This window comes from Odontomachus brunneus, unplaced genomic scaffold, assembly GCF_010583005.1.
Source record: "Odontomachus brunneus isolate Ranch 3 - 2012 unplaced genomic scaffold, Obru_v1 Obru_scaffold_135, whole genome shotgun sequence".
Lineage (NCBI taxonomy): Eukaryota > Metazoa > Arthropoda > Insecta > Hymenoptera > Formicidae > Odontomachus > Odontomachus brunneus.
The window spans coordinates 866,916-879,580 of NW_022639585.1; the positions used below are offsets into that span (position 1 = coordinate 866,916).

At 29.0% G+C, this 12,665-nt stretch overlaps 2 protein-coding genes across 3 annotated transcripts in view; both read left to right on the forward strand.

Annotated features, from left to right (window-relative positions):
* The first annotated feature begins 1,713 nt into the window (after positions 1-1,713).
* LOC116850179 (MMS19 nucleotide excision repair protein homolog) lies at positions 1,714-5,701 on the forward strand. 2 transcript variants are annotated; one of them, XM_032828143.1, is made up of 9 exons: positions 1,714-1,936; positions 2,194-2,432; positions 2,505-2,837; positions 2,920-3,514; positions 3,635-3,916; positions 3,994-4,706; positions 4,789-5,046; positions 5,129-5,293; positions 5,383-5,701. In XM_032828143.1, the coding sequence occupies exons 1-9, from the start codon at positions 1,831-1,833 to the stop codon at positions 5,581-5,583; spliced, it is 2,892 nt and encodes a 963-aa protein (XP_032684034.1). In that variant the 5' UTR covers positions 1,714-1,830; the 3' UTR covers positions 5,584-5,701. The 2 variants fall into 2 exon arrangements, with proteins under 2 accessions (XP_032684034.1, XP_032684035.1); XM_032828144.1 differs by lacking the exon at positions 5,383-5,701 and having other exon boundaries at positions 5,133-5,287.
* A 161-nt stretch (positions 5,702-5,862) lies between these two features.
* LOC116850184 (MORN repeat-containing protein 4 homolog) overlaps positions 5,863-12,665 on the forward strand; it is a 125,517-nt gene continuing 118,714 nt past the window's right edge. The window contains exon 1 of the mRNA XM_032828160.1: positions 5,863-5,887. Within this exon, the coding sequence (XP_032684051.1) occupies positions 5,878-5,887 (10 nt within the window). The 5' untranslated portion in view covers positions 5,863-5,877. The remainder of the gene's footprint in view (positions 5,888-12,665) is intronic.

Here is a 12,665-nt window from a genome sequence, read left to right on the forward strand (position 1 = left end):
TCGGCATGAATTAAATTCGTATTATATTTTTTCTTTAGTACCCCTTATAGAAATATCATACTAAGAATCATTGATAATTACTTATTATCCAGTATTTTTAATACTGAAAATAAGTAATTATCAATGATTCTTAGTATGATATTTCTATAAGGGACGTTCGATATTAACGTACCCGTATTAAAACATTGGTGCGCGTCAAATTTAATACGCGTACTAACGTTTTGACGATGTAAACCAGGCCAATAATAGAAATTTTGATCACGAGTAGTACAGCATGTACAACACAGGATGGGATACGCACACACTTATGCGACAGTGTCCGTGAAGCTCACGAATACGGTCGCGCGAATGTGTGCGTATCCCTTTCCGTGCTAATGCGTGCTGCTCGCGAACCAAAGTTTCTATCACTACTCTACCGCTGCGATTATTTCTCGCCTGTGGTGAGACAAGAACAGATAATATTGATTGTTTTTGTCTAATATTAAGAATCGTGGACTTCTTTACCCACTGAGACAATTCGTGCACATTGGCTACGTAGTTTATGTGCACGGTTGGTTAGAGGCGCTGTAAGCTATTTCAGCTGAAATCGGTATCAGCTAAAACCGGCCCATGACTTCTTTTCTTCTTTTCTCTGCTTATACTGTGCCACGAGTGTTTTACATTATTGTTATATCAATTCGTGTGCGGCGCCCCTTAGCAATCTAGTTTACTATAGACATCTGGGCCCATATTCTGAATCCTCTTTTATCGATAAAAGTGCCTTGAAGATAGCTTCTCAGCCAATTTAGGGTACGTTCAGATTCCCTACCCGGGTGCACTCTAATACTAGAAGTGCTATAGTATATGTAACATATACTATAGTGTTTCTAGTAATAGAGTGCACCCGGGTAGGGAATCTGAACGCACCCTTAGGTGGCTCCTAAACCTCTTTTAGAGATACTTTTATAGATAAAAGATGATTGAGAATGGGTGCTTTCCAGTTGCGTACACTGTACGCGTCACATGCCCCACGTGCTCCTACTCGCTCCAACGCACTCTGATTAGTCCGCGTGGTGACGTAAACCAATCAGAGTGAGTTGGAACGAGTAGGAGCACGTTGAGGCTTGCGACGCGAACAAACCTTGTGTTGCACAAAAGTTTATTGGTTGCATATTATCTTACAAGATGTTTTAGATATTATGTGACCAATAAATTGGTTTTGTTTACGTGTGCGTCAAGATGGGTTAAGTAATTGGAAGCATCCAACACAGCTCTAGGCTGTGTTCCAAAACTCTACTCGACGGGTAGAGTAGCATTTAATTGACCAATAAGAACAAAGATAACTGGGATTTCTTTATCATGATTGATCAATTAAATGTACCCACCGAGTAGAATTTTGGAACGCAGCCCTCTGGTTGCCTGACATTGGCCGCGTTCAGTAGAACAAGTGATCAGTAAGCGCTCAGGGAGCTCTTGTATATGATTTGGCATATTCTTTTAGATCTCCAACTATACTCCAATCAGATGCAAGAGCTCACTGAGCGCTTAAGGCCTTCACACACACTTTCCGTAACAGTAACCGTAAGACGTAACGTAAGAATTGACCAATTACGATAGAGTATTCACAAAAATGGCGACCTTATGTTTCGACGATTCTCAACGTGATTGGTCAATTCTTACGTTACGTCTTACGGTTACTGTTACGGAAAGTGTGTGTGAAGGCCTTTACTGATCACTTGTTCTACTGAACGCGGCCATTGTGCATAGAGCGTAATTCAGGATTTACCTTTGACTCTTGTAGAACCTTAATTTTGCTACTCGCAACTTTTAATATTCATTAAACAATAAGGCATGTTAGTTATGGCTTCTTCTCTGAATTATGATTTAAAAGAGAGATTAGACGATAGTTTTACAGATTCGGCAATGTTGAGTTCACTATGCAAAAGTATAGCAATAGGTATGTGTTACATGTAACTAAAAATTTTGTTTTTGTAAAAATATTTTTGAAAGTATATTAAGGGAATATTTTCAGTATGTTAAGCACACCCCTTATAGAAATATCATACTAAGAATCATTGATAATTACTTATTTTCAGTATTAAAAATACTGGATAATAAATAATTATCAATGATTCTTAGTATGATATTTCTATAAGGGACTAATGTGTCATAATTTAAAAAATTAATGAAATTGTGAAAAATGTTCTGTTTCAGAAATAACATCAGGTTCTATGAAACTTTTTACATTTGTGGAAACACTGAGTTCCTACACAACGAGTGAAAATGTTCTTATAAGGGAAAAAGGTGTTACAGTTCTTTCTTCTGTTTTATCACAATTACCTCGAAATTATCTTAATGAATCAGAGCTACATTTTATCACAATGTTTTATTGTGACAGGCTAAGGGATCATGATAAAGTTATATTATCTGTGTTAAATGGTATTCTTGCAATTGTAAGTATTTGTCTATAACAGTTTGAACTATTGTTATGTCTGTCAGATTTTTACGTTCAAACTCTGTTTTAGGTTAACATGAGTTATTTACCTCAAGATTTGCTACTATTTCTCTTAAGATCGATATTTGAGCATATTCAGTGTCAATCTCAACTTGTACAAGAACGTCATAATATATATTTAATATTTAAAACTATAATAGAAAACAGATTAGATGATTTGAAACCCATGGGACTAGATTTAGTTGATGGTATCATTAGCACAATTGATGGTGAAAGAGATCCAAATAATCTCTTGTTATTATTTACTATATTACCATGTATTATAAAAGAATTTCCATTGGGTCATTTAACTGAAGAAATGTTTGCAGTTGTGGCATGCTACTTTCCTATTGATTTTAATTCTGTAATTATATGTATATATTACAAATTTATTTGTCATACAAAATCTCCAACATATAAATCTACTATTTATAAATATTTTGCAGTCTGGCAGAGGGGATCTGAGTTTGACAAGGGAAAATTTAGTAGAGAAATTAGCACCTTGTTTATATGCTACCTCAGATTTTGTGAATTATTGTATACCTATTATAATTGAGAAATTATATTCTACTCATCGAATTGCTAAACTTGATAGCTTGAATTTGCTACATGAAAGTGTTCAAACGTTTGGTGCATTAAAACTGCAACAATACTTATATGATTTATGGGCAGCTTTGAGGAAAGAACTTATGCCTGTGAAAGATGTTGAGATAGCAGATGCTGCTCTGGAAGCAATTGTATCTTTAATTAGAGTGATATCTACCAATAAAATTTCTTGCAAAGATTTTGTTGACAAAATAATTGCTGACACAAAACCATCATTATGCAATGTGCAACTTAGTTTATACAAACCAGCTGAAAAACTATTAGAAACAATAGCAACAATCAGTAAAGAAATATGTATACAAGTTGTGTTAGCTATAATACCTGTATGTATTGGACAATACTCCACAAATATTTCATGGGATGATAAAATTGAGTTGATAAAGACTTTAAATGGTGTTATGAAAGTATGTTTTGACCATAGATTTTGCATTCAGGGTAAGTATTACACCGATATTGATATTACCACAAATATTTCCAATTTTTTTACAGTATATCACTATACATATAATTTGTTTGTTATTACTCATTATTAATTATAAATAAAATGTAATCTAGATATTCCAGAATTAAGGTGGACAAATATATCTCAAATATACTTAGATGGCCTGGCAGTAGAAAACATTAAACTAAGAAGTAAAATGTTCTTTGGTTTAGTAATTCAAAGGTCATATCTAAATGAGACACAACGTTCTATATTGTATAACGCAATATATGATCAAATTGAAACGGGATGCGATAAAATACAAACTGTATGTCACACTACCATTCTAGAATTTGCTGTATTGTATCCTCAAGAAATAACATTGTTGCTTAAAAAGAGGTTTTTATTAAACGCAGGTGAGTTATATGTGAATTACAGACGAACTAACTTTTGTAAATAGAAATGGAAGTAATGTGTTGTTTGATTATTTCAGATAAAATGACGGTTAACTTATTGAAACGTAAAATAAGAACTTTATTAGCAATCGCAAAACTACGTGAATTGGGATGCATGATTCTACCAGAAATTGTTACAATGTTAACCAACAGCGTTAATACTGATGTATACGTTACAATATTACTGAATATTCAGAAGCTGATCGCTTCAGGAAAATCCGATTTTAATGTACATCAGTTTCTTTATGAGGAATGTCATATTATAGATAAATTAATTTCGTACGAAACAAACTGTATTGATCATAAAATGCTGATGTATAACGTTTGCCAATTAATTATACGAAATCTCACAGCTGAAAAACAACGTACGATTGTGATGAAGTACGCTGTGGTTTTGAATGCGAAATTTCCAGAAATAGACATTGTTATGATAATGAATCTTTTGATCCCTCTGCGGAAAGACGTAATCTTATGTATTAGCGATAATATGATAGAAAATCTATGCAATCTGGCCATTAGCAATCATAATCCGCAGTATACAAGACAAATAGCATGTAAATTTTTATCTATTTTATTAAATAAAATTAAGATCGGAGATCTTGATCGAATTTTATCTTATCTTGAAGAAAAAATAAACAATAATTTAAAAGCAGTTGACGTGGAACTGGAGCATGTAGTTGATTTACATATTTGGATAACTAAAGCGCTCATCATGAGAGGAGTTGGGAAGTCTCAAAATCTCTTAAAGAATGTATGTATATATAATTCTTGAATACAAGATTTTAATATCAAAGCGCTATATATATATATTTTTTCAAATTTTATTTTCGCAGCTCATACATTTACTAAATCACGATCGAGTAGGTCGATACGTGAGTCAACAATATCAAGTTTTAGTAAACAATCATGAGGACGTTTTAGTAAAGGAAAATTTCTGCGATATTAAATTTCTTTACAAACAAAGGATATTTGAATATTTATTGCAACAAAATAGCAATTTCATAAATTCAACGAGGCTGAATTATCTTATCGCATTAGTGTATTTGTTAGAAGAAATACCTACGGAATTAAAATTTTTACATTTAGCCGAGGTAAGTACATCACACGCGCTAAATATATCATTAATAAAAATAATGAACAAGAGGTTTTTTTTATTAATACATATATTGTTAGCTAGTGCCACTGTTAATAGAGTCATTGTCTCTCAACGATATGCAATTGGTTCTCTGGGCATTGAGATCACTCAAGTCTTTAATTAATACCAAACATGATATACTTTCTAATAACGTACAATGTATTATACCGAGACTCTTACAATTAATGATGAAAGAAATCATGGTAATTATTTATATCGGTTTTGATCTTTTTAAAATTATTCCCTTTTATTATAAAATAAAATTTATCATATAATGTTTCTGTGTTAATAGCATGTTAGAATTGCAGCATTGGAATGCTTGATATATTATGCCAATTATCCCACTGTCTTAATTTATCCGTACAAATGGCTCGTATTAGACAACCTGGGAATTACAATCGACGACCGTAAACGTTTAGTTAGGAAAGCTGCGGTAGAAGCGAGGACACGATGGTTCATAGTGGGTGTATCTGAAGAATCAAAAAATGAATGATTACTTAAACCTGTCTCTATGTAAATATTCTGTATAATAACTGTCTATCCTCTGTAATACTTTCTGTAATAAAATGTAAATTTCTATCGAATACTAACGTGCCACAGTCAGAAATGAATTCAAAGCTGTTTTTATTTATGTATACAGTTTCTATTAGTTTCCTAAATTAGATTTCTTTTCTAGATCAACTCCCTCGTCCCTGATACTATTCTTAATTAAATAAAGAATTGATCTTCGTAAATGGATTATAAGATCCGTAGCTAATATCGTAGATGTGTTCAGTACAGTGCAAGCATGGGCGATGGTAAGAACATATGATTTTAACATTTGTTTTCTAACAAAATATTAATCCTTATGGTAAATAAGTATTTTTGGTATCTTAGTAGTGAATAGTATGGTCATTCACGTTTGACGCATTTTCTCTCTTTTGTCAATTTAAAATTATATACAAATTTTAAAAATATTTATGCAACTTCTTTTAAGCGTTATATAATAGTTTATTTATATAGTTTCTTTCAAATTATATAGTATAGCTTTATATACTAGATCTTGAAATTATTTTTAAAACTTAAAGTTTTATATGATTTTTTAATTGCTTAATAAGAATCTACCAAAAAATTACTTTGTTTAAACAAATTAATGAAAATTTAAAAAATTGTTATTTATTAAAGCGTAACAATTTAAAAAATAGTTTAATACAGTATATCGAAGATGTATATATTGATATATCTTATATGATATATCTTTAAAAAAATTAAATTATTTGCGTGTGTGAAAATATATTTTTGTGTAAAGATGTAAGATCATATTTTCAAAAAAAGTAAAAGAAGAAGCCAAGTGCACGCGCGTTATTTGTCTTTACAAGAGAAAATCGTTCTAAATAAATTATAACAAAAGCTTAGCTAAAAGATATTTAAAAAAATATTATTAAAACAACCTCAAATCTAGTGAAAGCCTCAAATCTAGTATTAAAACAACCTATTCAGATCAATTGTACTCTCGCAAATACTCTATTGACAAATACAAAACAATTTTATACTTTCTACAAAAGTAATGATATCAAGAGGTTTACGTCAAGTACGAATGATCAATCATTTCAGTTTTTACTTTTATAAATATATATAGTTTTGGCTATATATTTATAAATTAAATATATTATTAATATATTAGTAATATATTAAATAAAAAATAAAATAATTAGAGAAATACAATAATGTTGCAAAAAAATTATAATAACTTACACAAAAAGCATTTGGTGTGCCTTTTTTAATATTACATCAAAAATCAATATAATATTTTGATAGTTATTAAAATAAGAGAACCGTCTACCCATAAAAAAAGGCAGGCCATCATGTTTAAAAAGTATGTAAAAAGTATATTTAAAAAATATTTACTTGTTTTAAAAGTAAATTACTAGTAAATTTATTTGTTTTAAAAGTAAATAAAATACAAAATCATTTTGTAAATTTAAATAACTTGTTTTTTAATAATAAAAAAAACTTTAATTTGAAACACGAAAAAGATATTTAATTAGAAAATAATTTATTTAGATGTATAAAATAATTAACTTGTATTTGATTTACTTTTAAAACAAGCAAATATTTATTTAATCACAGTTTTTACATAAAAAACTAATTTTTTTCTAATTTTCTTGTAAGGAAATTATTTTTTTTTCTAGAAATTCATAATTTTACAGCTCATTTTACAGCTCATTTTACAAATTTAAAAAAATATTACTTATATTTATTACATATATTTATTTATTACATATTTATTAAATATATTTATTACATATTTTCTATTTATTACATATATTTATTACATATTTATTAAATATATTTATCACATATTTTTTAAAATCTAACAAATATTTTTTTAAGTTAAAAAATTATATTAACAAAATATATTTCAAGAACTTTAAAGAACTTTTTTAATGTAGCTTGCCAAATCAAATTTCGATTTTCTTATTCTTTCATTAATTTAATAGTTATAAATAATTACATTTACTTTTTTCATATATACTATTTATAGAAATATTTACAAAATATTACTACAAATATTTATTTTTTGTTTACTATAAATATTGTATAAAATATTTAGTCTATATTTTAATAATATTTTGATACTTTTTTCTTTATGTATAGAAATATTTATATAATATATTTATATTATATTTATATAATATATTTATATTATATTTATATAATATATTTATATTATATTTATATAATATATTTATATTATATTTATATAATATATTTATATTATATTTATATAATATATTTATATTATATTTATATAATATATTTATATTATATTTATATAATATATTTATATTATATTTATATAATATATTTATATTATATTTATATAATATATTTATATTATATTTATATAATATATTTATATTATATTTATATAATATATTTATATTATATTTATATAATATATTTATATTATATTTATATAATATATTTATATTATATTTATATAATATATTTATATTATATTTATATAATATATTTATATTATATTTATATAATATATTTATATTATATTTATATAATATATTTATATTATATTTATATAATATATTTATATTATATTTATATAATATATTTATATTATATTTATATAATATATTTATATTATATTTATATAATATATTTATATTATATTTATATAATATATTTATATTATATTTATATAATATATTTATATTATATTTATATAATATATTTATATTATATTTATATAATATTTTTAAATTATATTTATATAATATTTTTAAAAATAATTTGACATAAATATTTATGAATCTTTATCATCAATATTGTGTGCTGTCTGGGAAAAAGCAGGTTCTTTAAATTTTTTTCAGAATAATTTATTTTTATAAAAAATGTGTCTTTATCTCCCAATGAAAAATTTTTCATATACAATTATATAAAATTATATAAAATTATATATAATTATACATAATTATATATTATTACGTATCAAATTTGTCCATTCATGTTTATACATTCTATTTATATATGTAATTATACATAATTATGTATAATTATATATAAGGTGTAGTAAAAAGAAATCCATTATTTTTGCATGAAATTGAAGACTTTATTTAGCATAGTTAGAATGATCCGATTTAGGTCAAATATGCACCGTTTTGTCCGATAACTTGTTGCCATTTTGAAGGTAATTCCATTATGCCTCTCTCATAGAAACCCTTGTCCCTATTGGCAAAAAACTAGGACAGTCGATTTTCACAAGCTTCTCTTGAGGCGAATTTTTCACCAGCAAAATCATTCGCCATAGACAGGAACAGGTGGTAATCACTTGGTGCCAGGTCCGGACTATAAGGTGGATGCATAAGAACCTCCCAACCAAGCTCCCGGAGCTTCTGGCGAGTCACTATCGATGTGTGTGGCCTGGCGTTGTCCTGATGGAACACAATTCCTCTCCTATTGGCCAAAGCTGGCCGCTTCTGGGCGATTGATTCCTTCAGACGGTCCAATTGTTGACAGTACAGGTCCGAATTAAGAGTTTGGCCGTAGGGGAGCAGCTCATAGTGGATGATTCCTTGCCAATCCCACCAAACACACAGCAAAGTCTTCCTGATCGTCAATCCTGGCTTGGCCACCGTTTGCGTCGGCTCATTGTGTTTCGACCACGACCGTTTTCGCTTGACGTTGTCGTAAGTGACCCACTTTTCATCACCAGTCACCATCCGCTGCAGAAATGGGTCGATTTTGTTGCGATTCAGCAGCGATTCGCAGATGGAAATTCGGTCCATGAGGTTTTTTTGCGTTAACTCGTGTGGCACCCATACATCGAGCTTCTTTTTGTATCCAGCCTTATTCAAGTGGTTCCAAACGGTTTTTTGTGCAATGTTTAGCTCCTGGGCAATCGAAACAGTGCTTACATGACGGTCGGACTCGACGATTTCCATTATTTTATAGACATTTTCGACAATTGGCCTTCCAGCGTGGTGCATCTTTGACATCAAAATTACCGGAACGAAATCGACAAAACCAAAATTGCGCGTGATTGGCTGTTACAGTATCAGGACCATAAACACTATTCACATTTTCAGCCGCCTGGCTTGCGTTTTCGCCTTTATCGAAGAAAAACTGTAAAATATGGTGTATTTTCTCTTTGCTGGTGTCCATCTTTGACGCGCGCTCAAACAATACTGAGTCAAACAATCACAAAACTGTCTGAGAAGTTTTTAGTACAAAATCTTATCTTTCTAACGCTATTTACCGTAAACCGATTGCACTTATACAACGCGAGATAGGGTGTATATCAGTTGGACACGGGGCAATTGGACACAGTCCAATCACAAGTCGCTGTTCCAAGGGACCCTACAAATGTCTCTAATCACACGGTGCTGTGATTGGCTGTGTCCAAATGCACCGTGTCCAAGTGCACCGCTCCCCGCGAGATACACATTACTAAAGCCATCTATTGGAAAAATAATGGATTTCTTTTTACTATACCTTATATCTCCTTTTTTTCTTTTTCATCTTTTTATCACCGTATTTATTTTTCTTACAATTTTTCTTCTAATAGTTCAATATTTATTGCATTTAGTTCTTTTTCTCTGTCTCTCTCCCTCCCCTTCTGTCCGCCTTCTTCTGCCTCACCCTCACCTTTTCCCTCTCTCACACAATGCGTCCCCAATCTGCCGCCAGACTATTGACAGGGTCTGCGAATAGACTCTGACGGCAGATTGCGCGCAGATCTTGTCGTTTCCTAGGTTCTTCAATTAAATTTTCTCATGATTTTTCATAATTACTCATAAATACTCATATATTATGAAAAAAAAAATTTTTCTACATTATTTTTTCATAATTTTTAATATTTTCTCTAGTGAGATTCGAACTTGAACTGAAGACATCTTTTGAATAATTGTCCATCGCCTTAGACACTACGCCAATTCCTCACTTGATAAAAAGCGCTTTGTATTGCCCATTTAAAGTTTAAGGAAGAAAAATATTATAGTTTGTTCGCCTTTTAAGCCGCAAAATATAGACGAAACCATTTAGAGTATAAATAATGTAAGAAAGACTGGTACGATATTTCGAAATTAATTTTCTACCAAGGAATGTATAGAAAATTACTGCAATAAAACAGCAGATAATGACATTTTTCTATCATGTTAATAAAATGTTGTACTTTTACATGTGCGAATTAATTTGGTCGATCGTCCCGTTCAGATTATGTTAAGTTTTATCAAAATCGAAGCATGATATATTTTTAGATAAACCATCAAAAAAATTCTGTAAAAGTTATTTACATAGCGAGACTAATATTTTATTTAGTGCTGCTGCCTTCAGTACTTATTGCATGACAGTTAAATTGGATTTAATGACATAATAACATTAAAAAAAATAATAAGATGATAAATTGTATGAAAAATTATGAGAACCATTTTTACCAGGAATGACATGTGTACGCCTTTAAATGGCCATTTAACCGTTGTACTATTCTATACTTGTACTCGTTATTTCTCTATTATTGTTGCTTTTTTATAAAAAATGAGTAATACAATTTTAAAATATAAACATTGTTTTTTATTGTGTATATGTGTACAATTATTGCACAATATAATTATCTTGACTTCTCTGTAGCAGTTTTACATAGTGTGTATGTGAAACTGCCCCATTTAATAACGTACATATGGTCCTTGATAGAATTAAATAGCCTATCTAGGAAACAGAATCTGCGCGCAATCTGCCGTCAGTCTGTCATCAGAATCTGTCGACAGGCTCTGCGCGCAGGCTGTCACCAATCTGTTGTCAGAAACTGCTAAAATAGTTTCTGTGTGCAGTCTGTTGCCATTCTGTCAACAGACACTGTTGACAGACTCTGCGTAAAATCTGCTCGCACAGGTTTGGCTATCTGGGATTATATATAATCATATAAAATTATATATAATTATACACAATTATGTATAACAATATGTATAATTACATATAATTTTATGCGTAATTATGTAAAATTATATATGAATTTATACATATAATTATATATAATTATATATAATTATATATAATTATATATAATTGTATATATAAGTAGAATGTATGAACATGAATGGACAAATTTGATACATAATAATATATAATTATATATAATTTTATATAATTTTATATAATTTTATATAATTATATATGAACAATTTTTCATTGGGAATACAATTTAGTCTTAAACGTAATTCATGAGGAAAGACATTTTGGAGGAAGACTGTTCAAATATTCTGGTAATAAAGATTCAACAATATCATCATTATTATTAGTATTTACAGCACTATCTATATTTATATATATTTTTTCACTATTTGCATCCAATAAAACAACAACTTGTTTATTAATTTTGTTTACATCGACATTTCTTGCAGAAAGTATTGCTCTTTTAGCTACTTTATCAAATTTTTTTTTTAATTACATTACCATATATATCTGCTATAATATCTGCGTCAATTGATGCTACACAACATTTAGGAATTTCCATATTATCATTAGAATTATTTAGAATATTCCATCACCCACGTTCAACAAAAATTTTGCAAATTCAATTTCTTCTGGAAAAATTCGCATGTTTTGTGTTAAAGAAAATTTTATAAAATATTTCCAAGTATAACTAAATTTGAATTAGAAAGATTTACAATTTCACTTCGAGTACTTTGTATCTTTATCGAAAGAAGTTGCCTAAAATCACCACCTAACACAATAATTTTTCCACCAAATGGTAAATCATTATTCATAATATCATGCAAAGTTCGATCTATAACTTCTAAAGCATTTCGAGGTGCCATAGGTGCTTCATCCCAAATAAAAATATCTACTTCTTTTAAATATTTAGCTTCATTTGATTGTATTTTAATAACTGATGACGAATCATTGAGTAACGGAACTGGCAAACAAAATGTTTTATGAACTGTTATTCTTTTAGGAAGTAATGTTGCTGCAATTCCTGTAAAGGCCATACAACATATATGTTTATTTCTAATTTTAGCTAAGTAATAAATAATTGTATTAGGTGGTAAACTTAGTTCCTGCGGTTTTTTTGTTTAAAAA

What these genes read in the sequence shown, in the direction of transcription:
- LOC116850179 (XM_032828143.1), top strand. Translation starts at nt 1,831, where the DNA reads ATGTTAGTTATGGCTTCTTCTCTGAATTATGATTTAAAAGAGAGATTA. An exon ending in CTCAAAATCTCTTAAAGAAT is followed by an intron (nt 4,707 to 4,788) that starts GTATGTATATAT and finishes TTATTTTCGCAG; the next exon opens with CTCATACATTTACTAAATCA. An exon ending in AATTTTTACATTTAGCCGAG is followed by an intron (nt 5,047 to 5,128) that starts GTAAGTACATCA and finishes ATATATTGTTAG; the next exon opens with CTAGTGCCACTGTTAATAGA.